Genomic DNA, 17,518 nt, shown 5'->3' on the forward strand with positions numbered 1-17,518 from the left:
TCAGTACTTTCTTCCCCAGCTTTATTGAAGTATAATTAACAAATAAAAATTGTATATACTTAAGGTGTAAAACGTGTTGTAATGTATGTATACCTTGCAAAATGATTACCACGGTCAATCTAATTATCCATTGCTTCTACATAGTTAATGGCTTTTTTTGGATAGTGAAATATTTAAGATCTATTCTTTTAGCAAATTTCAAGTATATGATGCAGTATTGGTAACCATAGTCACCATGGTCTACATGAGCTCTCCACAATTTATTCATCTTGCTGAAATAAAACTTTTTAATCCAGTGCTTAATGTGTGCTAAGCACTGTGCTAGGCACTGGATTTACTCTGGGAACTCTGAAGGTCACAGAGATAAGGAAGAAGAAGCTTTTTGTTTTGGTTTTGTGTTGTGTTTATTTTGCTGGGTTTTATGGAATAAATGTGGGGAGAAAAATGTAAATATTTTGTGTAAAATGCAGCCAGAACAATAAAACTGATTTACGGGGGACTGGAGAATTTAGTATTTGACCATCCACACTAAACCGCAGAGCAGTGACTTGGCAGAACCAGAAGGCATTATCACATCTCTTCTTTTATTTTATTGTATTATTATTATACTTTAAGTTTTAGGGTACATGTGCACAATGTGCAGGTTAGTTACATATATATACATGTGCCATGCTGGTGTGCTGCACCCATTAACTCGTCATTTAGCATTAGGTATATCTCCTAAAGCTATCCCTCCCCACTCCCACATCTCTTCTTTATATAGGAGGAAACAGCTTCTCTACGCCTGACCTAATCCTGATACAAAAGAAAGAAAAATTGCTCTTTGTTTTAATTGCCTACGGTGTGTGTGATCCCCAGCCACCACATTTACCAGCTGGCTATTCAAGTTTGTAACAGAAATTGCAGATTTGTGAAATCTCCCTGGAAAGAGTCCCAGGAGTTCTTGTGAAGAGGATTTGCTGAGTTGGCAAACTTAAAGAATTCTTGTTGGTAGAGGCAGTACAGTCCTTGGGATACGGGCCTGGAAAAACGGATTGTTTCATAATTTGCACCAGAATAGGGAGAGGGAATAAAGGTGGAATAAGAAAAGGAAATCTTGGATTTTCTGAGAAAAAAAATGTTTTTTAGGGATGCCTTATCCTGATATTACTGCTTATTAACTATATTTATCAAGTATCAAGTAGTATGATATAACCTACATAGAATATAGACAAGGGATTTACAGTCAGAGTTTATAACCCAGTAGACTGATTACTTTTGACTTTCATTTTACAAGACCCCTGAGATTCTGAGATAATGTTTAAGAGTGTTGCAAAACTTAATCAGAAGTTAATGTTAGTCAACTCAACTGTAAAATAGTAGAGGGCAGGGGTTCTTAACCCTAAATCCATGATGAGTTTAGGGCAGGGGACATGACATTCCTGTAATTCTGTTATATGTTTAAGTACATTTTTCTGGAGAGTGGTCTGCAACTTTTATCAGACTCCTAAAAGGTGTCAATGACCGCAAAATATAGTTAAGAACTGCTAGGCCGGGTGCGGGGGCTCATGCCTGTAATCCTAGCACTTTGGGAGGCAGAGGTGGGTGAAATACTTGAGGTCAGGAGTGCAAGACCAGCCTGGCCAACATGATGAAACCCTGTCTCTACTAAAAATACAAAAATTAGCTGTGTGTGGTGGCAGGCGCCTGTAATCCCAGTTACTCAAGAGGCTGAGGCAGGAGAATTGCTGGAACCCGGGAGGCGAAAGTTGCAGTGAGCCAAGATCGTGCCATTGCACTCCAGCCTGGGCAACAAGAGGGAGACTCTGTCTTAAAAAACAAAAAACAAAACAAAACAAAAAAACCTGCTAGTATAGAGGTGGTCACTAAATCAAACCATACTTAAAAACAAGAAGTTACGGTAGCTCACGCCTGTAATTCCGGCACTTCGGGAGGCCAAGGCGGGCGGATCACGAGGTCAGGAGATCGAGACCATCCTGGTCAACATGGTGAAACCCGGTCTCTACTAAAAAATACAAAAAATTAGCTGGGCGTAGTGGCGTGCACTGGTAGTCCCAGCTACTCAGGAGGCTGAGGCAGGGGAATCACTTGAACTCAGGAGGCGGTGGTTGCAGTGAGCCGAGATCGCGCCACTGCACTCCAGCCTGGGTGACAGAGCAAGACTCCATCTCAAAAAAAAAAAAAAAAAGACAGGAATACTACTAAGAGAATATTGATAGATAATATTTTATTTAAATATGTGGCAACAATTTGAGTTAAAACTGATGTTTCCTCTCTTTATAGGCCGAGTGATAGCTACTTTCACATGTTCAGGAGAAAAGGAAGTAAATTTGGCTGTTCAAAATGCAAAGGCTGCTTTTAAAATATGGAGTCAAAAATCTGGCATGGAGCGTTGCCGAATCCTTTTGGAGGCTGCCAGGATAATAAGGGTATGTTCCAATTTATTCCCTTCCAGAAAACTCAGACATTGCTCTGAGGGTTCTTTGTGATGTTTGCAGTTCGACTTTGATGCAACATTAGGCTATAACGTTTTTATAAAATGGAAAAACATTTCCACATGCTCACCTTAGTATAGAAAACAAGTTTTTATTCAGTACTTCGCATCTGGATCTTGGCTCTTGGACATCTCCTTTGGCAGGTTTTCATGTTTGTAAAGCTTTGTTTTGAATTATAATGCACTCTTTATAGCTCATCTTCCTTTTCTTTTTTATTATTTATTTTTATTTTTTGAGAAGGAGTCTTGCTCTGTTGCCCAGGCTGGAGTGCAGTGGAGTGATCTCAGCTCACTGCAACCTTCGCCTCCCGGGCTCAAGCAATTCTGCCTCAGCTTCCCAAGTAGCTGGGACTGCAGGTGCATGCCACCATGCCTGGCTAATTTTTGTATTTTTTGTAGAGATGGATTTCACCATGTTGGCCAGGCTGGTCTTGAACTCCTGACCTCAAGTGATCCACCCATGTCAGCCTTACAAAGTGCTGGGATTACAGGTGTGAGCCACCGTGCCCAGCCTTCCTTTCTTTTTAAACCATGTTGTTTACTTGTTTCCTTTTTGTTCTTTATTTTGATGATTCTCAAGTCTACCTTTCTTTTTCAGATTTGTTTTCAGATAGGGTTTTAAGTATTGTTACTTTAATTGGGAAGATTTCTTAGATTTGTAGATGTTCTCTTTAAAAATGAGAGTTAAACTTTTTTTTTTACATCATAAATACATACAATTTTTATTTGTCAACTAAAAAAAAATTTTAAAAACAAGTATTTAATGCTCATCGCAAAACATAAAAAGCCTGCAATGCAAAGGGTTTCTGTGGTGTAGTAGTTACCACGCTGGCCTAACACATGGAAGGTCCTCTATTTGAAACTCGACGGAAACAAAGGTTTCTTTTGTCTCCCAGAATCTGACCAGGCTGCCTCTTCCTGGGAGTCCAGAGCTGCAAGGAACAAGTGATAATCCTGCCTCTTTTTTTTTTAATACTTTAAGTTCTAGGGTACATGTACACAACATGCAGGTTTGATACATAGGTATACAGGTGCCATGTTGGTTTGCTGCACCCATCAACTCATCATTTACATTAGGTATTTCTCCTAATGCTATCCCTCCCCCAGCCCCCCACCCCCTACCGCCCCAGTGTGTGATGTTCCCCACCCTGTGTCCAAGTGATCTCATTGTTTAATTCCCACCTATGAATGAGAACATGCAGTGTTTGGTTTTCTGTCCTTGTGATAGTTTGCTCAGAATGATGGTTTCCAGCTTCATCCATGTCCCTGCAAAGGACATGAACTCATCATTTTTTATGGCTGCATAGTGTTCCATGGTATATATGTGCCACATTTTCTTAATCCAGTCTATCATTGATGGGCATTTGGGTTGGTTCCAAGTCTTTGCTATTGTGAATAGTGCTGCAATAAACATACGTGTGCATATGTCTTTTTTTTTTTAATTATACTTTAAGTTCTAGGGTACATGTGGACAATGTGCAGGTTTGTTACGTATGTATACATGTGCCCTGTTGGGTTGCTGCACCCATCAACTCATCATTTACATTACGTATTTCTCCCAGTGCTTTTTCTCCCCTCTTCCCCCACCCCACAACAGGCCCTGGTGTGTGATGCTCCCCACCCTGTGTCCAAGTGTTCTCGCTGTTCGGCTCCCACCTATGAGTGAGAACATGCAGTGTTTGGTTTTCTGTCCTTGTGATAGTTTGTTCAGAATGATGGTTTCCAGCTTCATCCATGTCCCTACAAAGGACATGAACTCATCCTTTTTTATGGATGCATAGTATTCCATGGTGTATATGTGCTACATTTTCTTAATCCAGTCTATCATTGATGGGCATTTGGGTTGGTTCCAAGTCTTTGCTATTGTGAATAGTGCTGCAATAAACATATGTGTGCATGTGTCTTTATAGTAGCATGATTTATAATCCTTTGGGTGTATACCCAGTAATGGGATCACTGGGTCAAATGGTATTTCTAGTTCTAGATATCTGAGGAATCGCCACACTATCTTTCACAATGGTTGAACTAGTTTACACTCCCACCAACAGTGTAAAAGTGTTCCTATTTCTCCACATCCTCTCCAGCACCTGTTGTTTCCTGACTTTAATGATAGCCATTCTAACTGGTGTGAGATGGTATCTCATTGTGGTTTTGATTTGCATTTCTCTGATAGCCAGTGATGATGAGCATTTTTTCATGTGTCTTTTGGCTGCATACATGTGTTCTTTTGAGAAGTGTCTGTTCATATCCTTTGCCCACTTGTTGATGGGGTTGTTTGATGTTTTCTTGTAAATTTGTTTAAGTTCATTGTAGATTCTGGATATTAGCCCTTTGTCAGATGGGTAGATTACAAAAATTTTCTCCCATTCTGTAGGTTGCCTGTTCACTCTGATGGTAGTTTCTTTTGCTGTGCAGAAACTCTTTAGTTTAATTAGATCCCATTTGTCTATTTTGGCTTTTGTTGCCATTGCTTTTGGTGTTTTAGTCATGAAGTCCTTGCCCATGCCTATGTCCTGAATGGTATTGCTTAGGTTTTCTTCTAGGGTTTTTATGGTTTTAGGTCTAACATTTAAGTCTTAATGCATCTTGAATTAATTTTTGTATAAGGTGTAAGGAAGGGATCCAGTTTTGGCTTTCTACCTATGGCTAGCCAGTTTTCCCAGCACCATTTATTAAATAGGGAATCCTTTCCTCATTTCTTGTTTTTGTCAGGTTTGTCAAAGATCAGATGGTTGTAGATGTGTGGTATTATTTCTGAGGGCTCCATTCTGTTCCATTGTTCTATATCTCTGTTTTGGTAGCAGTACCATGCTGTTTTGGTTACTGTAGCCTTGTAGTATAGTTTTAAGTCAGGTAGCGTGATGCCTCCAGCTTTGTTCTTTTGGCTTAGGATTGTCTTGGCAATGCAGACTCTTTTTTGGTTGCATATGAACTTTAAAGTAGTTTTTTCTAATTCTGTGAAGAAAGTCATTGGTAGCTTGATGGGGATGGCATTAAATCTATAAATTACCTTGGGCAGTATGGCCATTTTTGCTATATTGATTCTTCCTACCCATGAGCATGGAATGTTCTTCTGTTTGTTTGTGTCCTCTTTTATTTCATTGAGCAGTAGTTTGTGGTTCTCCTTGAAGAGGTCCTTCACATCCCTTGTAAGTTGGATTCCTAAGTATTTTATTCTCTTTGAAGCAATTGTAAATGGGTGTTCACTCATGATTTGGCTCTCTGTTTGTCTGTTATTGGTGTATAGGAATGTATAGGTGATTTTTGCACATTGATTTTATATCCTGAGACTTTGCTGAAGTAGCTTATCAGCTTAAGGAGATTTTGGGCTGAGACATGGGGTTTTCTAAATATACAATCATGTCATCTGCAAACAGGGACAATTTGACTTTCTTCTAATTGAATACCCTTTATTTCTTTCTCCTGCCTGATTGCCCTGGCCAGAACTTCCAACACTATGTTGAATAGGAGTGGTGAGAGAGGGCATCCCTGTCTTGTGCCAGTTTTCAAAGGCAATGCTTCCAGTTTTTGCCCATTCAGTATGATATTGGCTGTGGATTTGTCATAAATAGCTCTTATTATTTTGAGATACGTCTCATCAATACCTAGTATATTGAGAGTTTTTAGCATGAAGGCTGTTGAATTTTGTCAAAGGCCTTTTCTGCATCTGTTGAGATAATCGTGGTTTTTGTCTTTGGTTCTGTTTATATGGTGGATTATGTTTATTGATTTGTGTATGTTGAACCAGCCTTGCATCCCAGGGATGAAGCCAACTCGATGATGGTGGATAAGCTTTTTGACGTGCTACCGGATTTGGTTTGCCAGTATTTTATTGAGGATTTTTGCATTGTTGTTCATCAGGGATATTGGTCTAAAATTCTCTTTTTTTGTTATGTCTCTGCTAGGCTTTGGTATCAGGATGATGCTGGCCTCATAAAATGAGTTAGGGAGGATTCCCTCTTTTTCTGATGATTGGAATAGTTTCAGAAGGAATAGTACCAGCTCATATTTGTACCTCTGGTAGAATTCAAGGTTTTTAGCTTCTTTGCGATGGGTTCAAACATCATCCTTTAGCTCAGAGAAGTTTGTTATTACCGATCTTCTGAAGCCTACTTCTGTCACTTGTCAAAGTCATTCTCCGTCCAGCTTTGTTCCATTGCTGGTGAGGAGCTGCGATCCTTTGGAGGAGAAGAGACGCTCTGGTTTTTAGAATTTTCAGCTTTTCTGTTCTGGTTTTTCCCCATCTTTGTGGTTTTATCTACCTTTGGTTTTTGATGATGGTGACCTACATATGGGGTTTTGGTGTGGATGTCCTTTTTGTTGATGATGCTATTCCTTTCTGTTTGTTAGTTTTCCAGTAGTCAGGACCCTCAGCTGCAGGTCTGTTGGAGTTTGCTGGAGACCCTGTTTGCCTGGGTATCACCAGCGGAGGCTGCAGACCCTGTTTGCCTGGGTATCACCAGCGGAGGCTGCAGAACAGCAAATATTGCAGAACAGCAAATGTTGCTGCCTGATCCTTCCTCTGGAAGCTTTGTCCCAGAAGGGCACCCGCCTGTATGAGGTGTCAGTCGGCCTCTACTGGGAGGTGTCTCCCAGTTAGGCTACTTGGGGGTCAGGGACCCACTTGAGGAGGCAGTCTGTCCATTCTCAGATCTCAAACTCCATGCTGGGAGAACCACTACTCTCTTCAAAGCTGTCAGACAGGGACGTTTAAGTCTACATAAGTTTCTGCTGCCTTTTGTTCAGCTATGCCCTGCCCCCGGAGGTGCAGTTTACAAAGGCCGGCAGGCCTCCTTGAGCTGTGGTGGGCTCTACCCAGTTCGAGCTTCCTGGCTGCTTTGTTTACCTAGTCAAGCCTCAGGAATGGCAGACACCCTTCCCCTAGCTTCGCTGCCACCTTCGCAGTTCCATCTTGGACTGCTGTGATAGCAGTGAGCAAGGCTCCGTGGGTGTGGGACCCGCCGAGCCAGCCGTGGGATGTAATCTCCTGGTGTGCCGTTTGCTAAGACTGTTGGAAAAGCGTAGTATTAGGGTGGGAGTGTCCCGATTTTCCAGGTACCGTCTGTCACGGCTTCCCTTGGCTAGGAAAGGGAATTCCCTGACCCCTTGTGCTTCCCGAGTGAACCAGTCCCAATGAGATGAACCCGGTACCTCAGTTGGAAATGCAGAAATCACCCGTCTTCTGCATTGATCACGCTGGGAGATGCAGATCGGAGCTGTTACTGTTCGGCCATCTTGATTCTGGACTCTGATAGTTAAACTTTTTATAGTCTTAAAGATCAGAAGTACCAGATGTTCATTATAGAAAGAAAATTCAGAAGAAAATACATCAAAATAAGAATCATGGATAGCTGAGTGGTAGGTCTATGGTGACTTTTTGTCATAAGTGTGTTAAGTCAGAAACTGTGACGGGTCTGAGAGTTTCCCTACTTTCAAGAGTGTGTGTGTATATGTGTATATATTACATACATATACATATAAAACACATATAATATACATGTACGTATAATTATACACATATAAGCTATGTTATACACATATAATTATGATCTATATAATATACATATAATCTATATTATATTTGTAAATTATACAATTATGTGTAATATATGTATATTATATACATATATATATTCTGGCAAGAGACATGAGGCTTTTTGGATCACAGAGAAGGATGGTTTATTACAGCAAAATGCAGCAGCCATAGCAGTACCTTAGCACTAGTTTCTGTTTATTTATTATTATTTTTTTTGTGATGGAGTCTTTCTCTGTCGCCCAGGCTGGAGTGCAGTAGCATGATCTCAGCTCACTGCAACGTCCGCCTCCTGGGTTCAAGTGATTCTCCTGCCTCAGCCTCCCGAGTAGCTGGGATTACAGATGAGTGCCACCATGCCTGGCTAATTTTTGTATTTTTAGTAGAGATGGGGTTTTACCATGTTGGCCAGGCTGATCTCAAACTGCTGACCTCCAGTGATCTGCCCACCTCAGCTTCCCAAAGTGCTGGGATTACAGGTGTGAGCCACTGCGCCCCGCCAGCCCAGCATTTCTTATAGTGCAGGTCTGTTGGTACTCTTTCAGATTCTGTATGTCTAAAAAAGTCTTTTTTTTGCATTAATTTTTGAATGAATTGTAGGTATATAGTTTTTTCTTTCAGTACTTTAAAGATGTTGCTCCACTGTCTTCTGATTTGTATTATTTCAGAAGAGAAATTTACTGTCATTTTTATTTTTGTATCTTTGTATGTAATGTACTCCCTCTCCCCCCACCCCTGGCTGTTTTAAGATTTTTCTCCTTATCACTGGTTTTAAGCAATTTGATTATGATGTCTTTTGGTGCAGTTTTCTTCATATGTATTTTCCCTGAGGTTTATTGATCTTCTTGGATCTGTAAATTTGTTTCATTTGGAAGAAAAATTTGGCCATCATTTCTTTAGATTTTTTTTGCCCCCTCTTCCATCTCTTCTCCTTCAGGGCCTCCAATTACAAATATATTGGGCTGCCTGAAGCTATCCCACGTCACTGATGCTCAGTTCCTTTTCCAGTTTTTGGGTGTGTTTATGGGTTTTTTTCTCCTTCTGAGCCTTCCCTCCCACCCCCTGCGTGTGTGTGTTTTGTTTTCAGGTAATTTCTATTGTTACGACTCAAGTTCATTGGTCTTCTATAGTATTTTATCTGCTGTTAATCTCATCCAGTGTATTTTCATCTCTAGATTAATTTGGGTCTTTTATATATGTGTTCTATGGCTCTCCTTAACATGCTTATGTTTTTCTGTGCCTTCTTGAACATATGGAGTATATCTATTGTAACTTAATGTTCTTGTCTACTAGTTCTGTTGTGTTATTTCTGAATGTGTTTCTGTTGGTTAGTTTCGCTTCCTGGTTAAATGTTGTGGTTTTCTTCTTTTTGCATGCCTGGTAGTTTTTGATCACTAGACATATGATCTCTAGTGAATCACTAGTGCATATTATATTGCTGGGTGCTGGATAGTCTTGTACTTCAAAAAATATTCTTGAGCTTTTTTCTGGGGCACAGTGAAGTTACTTGGAATCAGTTTGATCCTTGGAAGTTTTGCTTTTAGATCAGCAAATTTTGCTGTTATTCCATACCCTTCTGACTGCTTAACCCTGTGATCTGGGTGTTAATGAGGTTTTCTCACCATGGCTGGTGGGAACATGAACTATACCTGGCCCTGTGTAAGTTCTGGGGCTTTTTTTTTTTTTTTTTTAAACCTTTTCTTCTTGGGTAGTCCTTTTCCCAGTCTTGGGTAGTTTTCTCACACTGGTACTCAAAGGGGAATCTGCAGATTTCTGGGGTTCTCTGTCTGTGCAGCTCTTTCCACACTCAGTCTTGAAGAACTGTAGCCACTCAATGTTCGCTAAATTCCCAACCTCTCTTCTCAACTCATGTGTCTGCCAGGTGCCACCTAACTTCCTCCTCCCTGCTCTGTGGCCTGAAAACTTTCTCTAGGCAGTAGACTGCAGCAATTGTAGGGCTCACCTTACTGGTTCCCTCCTCCAGGGACCACTGCCTTGAGTTGCCTAATGTTTGATGTCTGAAAATGGTTCATGTATTTTATCTGGTGTTTTTAGTTGTTTAAGGTGGGAGAGTGAATCTGGTCCCTGTTACTCCATCTTGGCTGGAAGCTCATTGATTCCTAGTGGAAATCAACATTTTTTTTCCATATTTTCTCATTTTTACTTTGAATCCTTTGGTACTTTTACCAGATTGTACAGATCTTGTCTGTGAAACCCAGTCATTTTTCAGTTGGAGACCCCTTGTGAAGTAGCTATCATTTGGATTAAAAGGAGAGGGAGAATGTTACTTAAAACGATGACAAAACTATCTAAATAAAGAAGAGATTGTGTATGTAGGTTATCTTCTTGCCTCCAGTCCTGGCCCAGGTTGGTTTGTCTTGTATAGTGCCACCAGAGTGGTCCTCCTACAGAAGCACATTTGATCATGGTACATCCCTGGGTAAAACTGGCCATGGTCCCCCTCCTTAACATGGCCCTCAGGCCCTGTTTCTCCAGCCTCGTCTTTTCTCTTCACACACCGTAAGACCCAGCTCTCCTGCACTACTGGTCCTTCCTCCTTTACCATGTGTATACTCTCACACCTCATGCTTTTACAATGCCATGACGCTGAGTTTGGTGCTATTCTTTTGTTTTTCTTGCCTCTTGTGCTTACATGTTTAGCATTTAGTGGGCTGTACTGTAATTTATCCCTCTCTCCCTCCATTTTTTCCTTCTGGGCAAGGTGATTTTTATACATAATTATATTATCAAAAGCATCTTGAGATGTATATAGCTATTTTACCTATTTGAGAAATGAGAAAATGCTCAAAAAGGTTAAATAGCTTGTCTTAGATCATATAACTAGTAAGTGTAAGAGCTAGTCTATTGGGCGTCAAAGCTAGACATTAAGGCCTACTGAGGGGTTCGAAGTGAAAGGGAGAAGTGAGGGACCTACCCTTGGCTTCTAATCTTTCATCCCAGTGGACACTTGGTCAAGTCATATTGTAAAGCAGGGTGATATAGAGGAGGAACAGGGTTCCTAAGAAATACGTGTAGCAGTATGTTGTTATGGTGAACAATTTTATCTTATGGTTGTTCTTGCAATAGTAGCAGGCAGAAATTTTTGTCAGAGACAGCTTTGATGATCCTTACATACTATATCAGAAGATCTCCTAATGCTCTTTAGTAGATAACTTTTTTTGTAAGGATGGAGAATAATAGAATAACACAGAAAAAATTTCCCAAGGCCATCTAGTAAACTGAATTTTCTCTAAGAGTTGAAACCCCAAAACAGTCCCCAAAACCACTTGCCTATCCATTATTTTAAAAGAGAAAAAAATCTCCAGAGTAAAAGTTTCTATTCTCTTAGTAAGTGTTCCAGGGCTTAGCAGCGATAGAATCACAGATTACTTCCTATTTGTTCACTCTTACACTAAAGTGTAAGCAGAACTGTGTTTCACTATTGCCAGTATAATGTATCTTCCCTGTATTTAAAATGTTCTGTACTGATTCATCACTTTATTCAACCAATTAATGCACTAGCCTCTCTAGGGCCTAGTTTCCTCTTGAATTCAAGAAACAAAATTTAAGCTACTTATGGTTGATTATACCTTTGGAAAACTATTTCGTGTTAATTATACTCAACAAACTTAAGAATGGGGAATAATTTGTGCTTGGTGTAAGAATTGATGTATGTTGTCCTCCTAGGGTACCCTCTTTCTAGTGTCAGCATACTGGGAAACAAGTTAATTGTCAAAAGGTTGTTTTGTTGAGTATAGAATCAGGAAGGGAGAAGGTAAATTGTTGGTTTAAAAGAGAGTTTAATTTAGACCAGGTTTGAATGTGAACAGATTATCCTTTCTGAAGGAACATGTCTATTCAAAAATTGCAATATTTATTTAAAATGTGCTGACTTGCCCTTTGAGAAGTAAGCTCTTAAAGGGATAGACAGGACTGATACTCTTTTCCCTAGTAATGAATGTAGAATGAATGAGTCAAAGCACTTTATACCTCTGGCCTTTATGGAAATACAGCATGTCCAAATCTGACTATCCAACTGTCCTTTCTTGTATTTCATATTGGTTTTCATATTCCTACTTTCATCTTTTCTGAGCTTTGTACTGTGGATAGATGCTTTAGTTTCTGTTGCACTCCATTTTGCTTCTGGCCAGCCTTACTGCTTATCAGTTTTATAAAGAGAATGTTCCTTCTTGTCAGTTGCTTGATTAATCTTTTATGTATGTTCTGATATTCACCCTATTATTTATTTTAAATTGGACCCATAATAGCAACTGCCTACTTACATATTCAATTCTTTTATCTTCTTTAGACCAAAGAAAGGCATTATTTAGCTTTTTTTTTTAGGTCTAATTTCCTAAACCTTTAAGCTCATCCCTGGACCATCTGTTGAATTTCTTTATCCTTAGTAAGTTGTGGAGCCCAGAACTAGAAACAGTATTTGAAAATAGTATTGATTGAATGTTAAGTATTAGAAAATATTAGAAGAGAATATACTGCAATTCTTTGGGTGACTTAAAGTGGTGCATATTACAACCTCTTAAATGCAATTGTATGTTAGAATATTTTGTATAATTTCCCTAAGAACTGTTTTCTCTTACCATATATGAGCAAACGTACATATTTATGTACATGTATGTATTACGTTCATTTTCCAAAATGAATTATTCCTCCACTTGTGAGCCATCCATTTTCTCTCCATTCTCTACCACTTACTTCTTCAGTAAATATACACTTCAAATCAGAATAGGCCTGCCCTGTGACTTTCAGAGCCTCAGAGGGCATGGGTTCATTCCTGCCTGGTCTTGCCCCTTTTTTTACTAACTGATCTTGAAATAAAGTAGTGGTCTTAAATCTTTGTCGATTAATTAACGAGAGAAGAACAGGGCTGCTGTTCAGCTATAAGCTTTTATCTCTCTTCTAAATGTAACACTGCCATTTCTTTTCATTTAAAGTGAAAGCTATTTCTAGTTTTAAAAATTGAGCAGTGTATTCTATTTAAGCATTAATTACATCAAGACATATTGGAATATGTCTTAAATCTAGTCTCCTGCTTTACCCAAAGGAACGGGAGGGTGAAATTGCTACTATGGAGTGTATCAACAATGGCAAGTCCATCTTTGAGGCCCGCTTGGACATCAACATTTCCTGGCAGTGCCTGGAGTATTATGCGGGCTTGGCTGCATCCATGGCTGGTAAGTCCTCACCTGGTGTCTGTGACCAGCTGATAATGAGGCAGAAGAGCAGGGCCTAGTGGTGAAGGGCAAAGATTTTGGAATTAAGACAAACCTGGGTGAAAGTCTTGGGTTTGTCACTTTCTACCTGGGTGGCCTGGGAATTACTTTATCTTTCCTAATCTAAACTGGAGATAATAATTCCTACCTTCTTGGGTTAAGGATTAAATGAGATAGTGCATGTAAAGCACCTAGCATGATACCTGAGCTTTAGACCAAATTGCTGAAAAACCAGTTTTCACAAGAATCAGTTTGTCATATTTACCAATTTTATCTATTTAGCAAACTTTTTTTTGACAGTGTGTAGTTTTCAACAATTGATATTGGAAGGTTGGTAGAGCCTAGGAAGGTTGCAGGGAACTCACATGCTTCCCCTGCTGTTCCTCTCATTTCCATTTTGTTTCATCTAAGCTATCTAATAGAGGCTCAGTAAATTCTTAGAGAATTGTTAAATCAAGTTGGATGAACATGTGTTTGAAGGATAGGCAGGGTTCTCCACGTGGAGAGAATATGTGGAAGCCAGTGGAAGAATGCCTGGAACAAATAGAAGAATGGAGACAAGGTGAGCCTGGTGTGTTGGGAGAAGTGGGGAGGCTGCGTTGACTGGAGTACAAGTCAGACTGGTACAGATGTTGGTGAAATCTTGGGGAGCACAGACCTGCATCCTGCTTTACTTCTGTTTTCCCTATAGGTGAACACATCCAGCTCCCAGGTGGATCCTTTGGTTATACCAGAAGAGAACCACTTGGGGTATGTGTGGGAATAGGAGCATGGAACTACCCCTTTCAGATCGCCTCTTGGAAGTCAGCTCCAGCATTAGCCTGTGGTAAGAATGAATTATCCCTCCATTTGAGAGCCATTTATTGATTCTCTCGTTCGTTCTCTCCCTATTCTCTACCCTTCACCTCTCTATAAACACACACTTTAAATCGGAAGGGGCCTGCTCTGGGATATTCAAAGCCTCAGAAGACATGACTCGTTCCGGCCCTGTCTTGCCCCTCAAGGAGCTTATAGTTTAGGTTGTACACAATCATGTCTAGATATTCCCAGGTTTTATTTATTTAATTTTGTATATGAAAAGAAATTTAATTTTTTCTTATTAAATTGAATTAGATTTGTGCTACTTATAAGTTCCTTTCTGGACAAGAATTTTAATGTAGGAGTTAGCACTTAGGAGTTTGACTTCATTTACGAAGCAGAAGATAAACTCCTTTCTTCATTTGGGTCTTAAGAGAAATGATAAGCAAGGCTTTGATAAGCTCCTTATCAAAGAGGAGCTTTGGCTGATTGACATAAAATAGTTTTCTTACAGTATTTAAAGAGAAGAATCTTTGAGGAAAGAAGACTAATTTTATCTTAGAAAAAAATTGTAATGTTAAAAAAAGCATCACTGTTAGGACGTCATATTGAAATGCAGCTTTTGTTCTGTTGCCATTGCATGTTCTTGTTTTAGCCTATTTCTCTTTGAGAGACAGCTGTGAAAGAGGAAAAATAGGCCCAGAATTAAGTCATTAGCTTTGGGGACTCTCATCAAGTGAACCTTTCTGGTCTTCAATGTCAACTTTTATAAAATGGAGCTAATGATACCTACTTCATACTGCTGTTGAAAGTGTTAAATGAGATAATATATGTGAAAAGGCCTAGATATGCAAATGTGAGACTGGGCAACTGTAGGGTTTGGGATCTGTTTAATGAGAGAAACCAAGATGAAAAGGACAAGAGTTGTTTACTTATTGATATGGTTTGGCTGTGTCCCCAGCCAAATCTCAACTTGAATTGTATTTCCCAGAATTCCCATGTGTTGTGGGAGGGACCCAGGGGGAGGTAGTTGAATCATGGGGGCTGGTCTTTCTCATGCTATTCTCCTGATAGTGAATAAGTCTCATGAGATCTGATGGGTTTATCAGGGGTTTCTGCTTTTGCTGCTGCTTCATTTTTCTCCTGCCGCCAATGTAAGAAGTGACTTTCACCTCCTGCCATGATTCTGAGGCCTCCCTAGCCATGTGGAACTGTAAATCCAATTAAACCTCTTTCTGTTCCCAGTTTCGGGTATGTCTTTATCAGCAGCATGAAAACAAACTAATATAGTTATTAATAACATTTTTGATGTAGGATTTGGTTGGGGAAGAGGAAACAATTGGAATCATTTTTGAATTTTCCTCTAGTCCTGTTTTCAGGGGATCACTGGTCTTTGAAAGTCTTTTTATGTTTGTGTCTTGGGTTTATGCAGGTAATGCCATGGTCTTTAAACCTTCTCCCTTTACACCTGTTTCTGCATTGCTACTGGCTGAAATCTACACTGAGGCTGGTGTACCTCCTGGGCTCTTCAATGTGGTGCAGGGAGGGGCTGCCACAGGCCAGTTTCTGTGTCAGCATCCCGATGTGGCCAAAGTCTCCTTCACTGGAAGTGTGCCCACTGGCATGAAGGTGAGGATGAAACCAGTATTGGTCAACACACATGGCATTTGGATACGGCAAAGCCGGTCCTACCCAGAGTATATTTTGGAGGCTTCTCTTTTGATTTTACCTAGCCTGAATTGGGAATGGGAAGGAGATTTTATTAGGCAGAGGTGTGAAGTTTCCTGTAAAAGTGTGAAGGGGGAAAGGGAGTACACATGGGGTGATTTGTGTTAGGCCAGGTAGGGGTGGAAATTAACAGCCCCAGCCTAAGGAGAGGATGTGTCTTAGTGGACAGGGACCTGGGCTGCCACTTGTATTGTTTAGTGACTTAATTTCTTGTATAGAAGGAAGGATTTTTACTCAGGCTATTTCAGATTCATTATTTTGACATTAATTTGTGTTCTGAACTCTGCCAGTCTTAAACACAGTAACAATAACACAAAAGAATTTCTGGCTATGACAATCCTGTGAATTGACAATATTTTTTATTTTTATTTTTTTGAGACAGGGTCTCACCCTGTTGCCCAGGCTGGATTATAGTGGTGTAGTCATAGCTTACTGCAGCCTTGAACTCCTGGGCTCAGGCAGTCCTCCTGCTTCAGCCTCCTAAGAAGCTGAGACTACAGTCATGTGCCACTGTGCCTGGCTAAGTTTCTTATTTTTCTGTAGAGATAGGGTCTTGCTATGTTGCCCAGGCTGGGACAATATTTTTTAAATGAACTCCCTCTTCTAATGTCAGTGCAACTCTGTGGATTCTCTTCAGTTTTCTGGAATAGAATATTTTAATAGACAAAAGGCAAAGGATATTGACAAGAGTAAGGCTACAGGTCACAAACAGTTCAAGATGATTTTGTAGGTTCAGGGTCTAGTTGACTTAGCATGCAATATAATTTGTGTTAAAGTTCTGAATACCTTGTCCTTGTTCTGTAAGATCATGGAGATGTCAGCTAAAGGAATCAAACCTGTTACCTTGGAACTTGGAGGCAAATCTCCACTCATCATCTTCTCAGACTGTGATATGAACAATGCTGTGAAGGGGGCGCTGATGGCCAACTTCCTCACACAAGGCCAGGTACGTACCTGTCCCTGGAGGAGGTGTAAAAGGAATCTGTACCCCCTCATCCAACAGCGTGTTTTAAAGCTTTTTGTTTTGCAATACTTTCAGACTTACAGAAAAGTTGCACAAACAGTACAAAGAATTCCCATGTACCTTTGAACCAGATTTCTCAAATATTAACATTTTAACACATTTACTTTATCATCTTTATCTGCCTGTACATACGTAGGCATATTAAGTTTTTCTGAACCTTGAGAGTAAATTGTAGACATAAGGACCCTAACCTCTAAATATAAAGTTCCTAAAAACAAGTGCATTCTTTTACATAAGCACGGTACACTTAGTAAAATTTAAAAATTAACATTGATATAGTACGGTTACTGAATCTGTAGCACTTAATCTATAGCCCTTATTCAAATTTTGCCACTTGTTTGACTAATGTCCTCTTAGTCAAATAGAACAAAACTGTTTTTTTTTCTGGTCCAGGATCCAGTCAAGGATGATGCATTGCCTTTAGTTGTCTTGTCTTTAATCTCCTTTAGTTGAGAACAGTTCTTCAGTTATTCTTGTCTTTCAGGACATTGACATTTTAGGAGAACAGGCCATTCATTTTGTAGAATGTTCCTTAGTTTGGGTCTGTCTGATGTTTCCTGTTAGATTCATATTATGAATTTTTGGCAAAAATACTACAAACATGATGTCATATCCTACTCAGTGGTGATTTAACTTTGATCACTTGTTTTAAGGTAAGTCTTCACTGTAAAGTTACTGTTTTTTACTTTGTGGTTAATAAGATCTTGTAG

The 17,518-nt window shown here is 39.7% G+C and overlaps 1 protein-coding gene across 1 annotated transcript in view; it reads left to right on the top strand.

Moving 5' to 3' along the window:
• Positions 1-17,518, top strand: part of ALDH9A1 (aldehyde dehydrogenase 9 family member A1) — a 34,942-nt gene that overhangs the window by 1,084 nt on the left and 16,340 nt on the right. Inside the window, 5 exon segments of the mRNA NM_001132693.1 lie at positions 2,284-2,429; positions 13,090-13,219; positions 13,950-14,084; positions 15,489-15,685; positions 16,590-16,730. Coding sequence (NP_001126165.1) covers positions 2,284-2,429; positions 13,090-13,219; positions 13,950-14,084; positions 15,489-15,685; positions 16,590-16,730 — 749 coding nt within the window.

Source organism: Pongo abelii, chromosome 1 (genome assembly GCF_028885655.2).
Source record: "Pongo abelii isolate AG06213 chromosome 1, NHGRI_mPonAbe1-v2.0_pri, whole genome shotgun sequence".
Classification (NCBI taxonomy): domain Eukaryota; kingdom Metazoa; phylum Chordata; class Mammalia; order Primates; family Hominidae; genus Pongo; species Pongo abelii.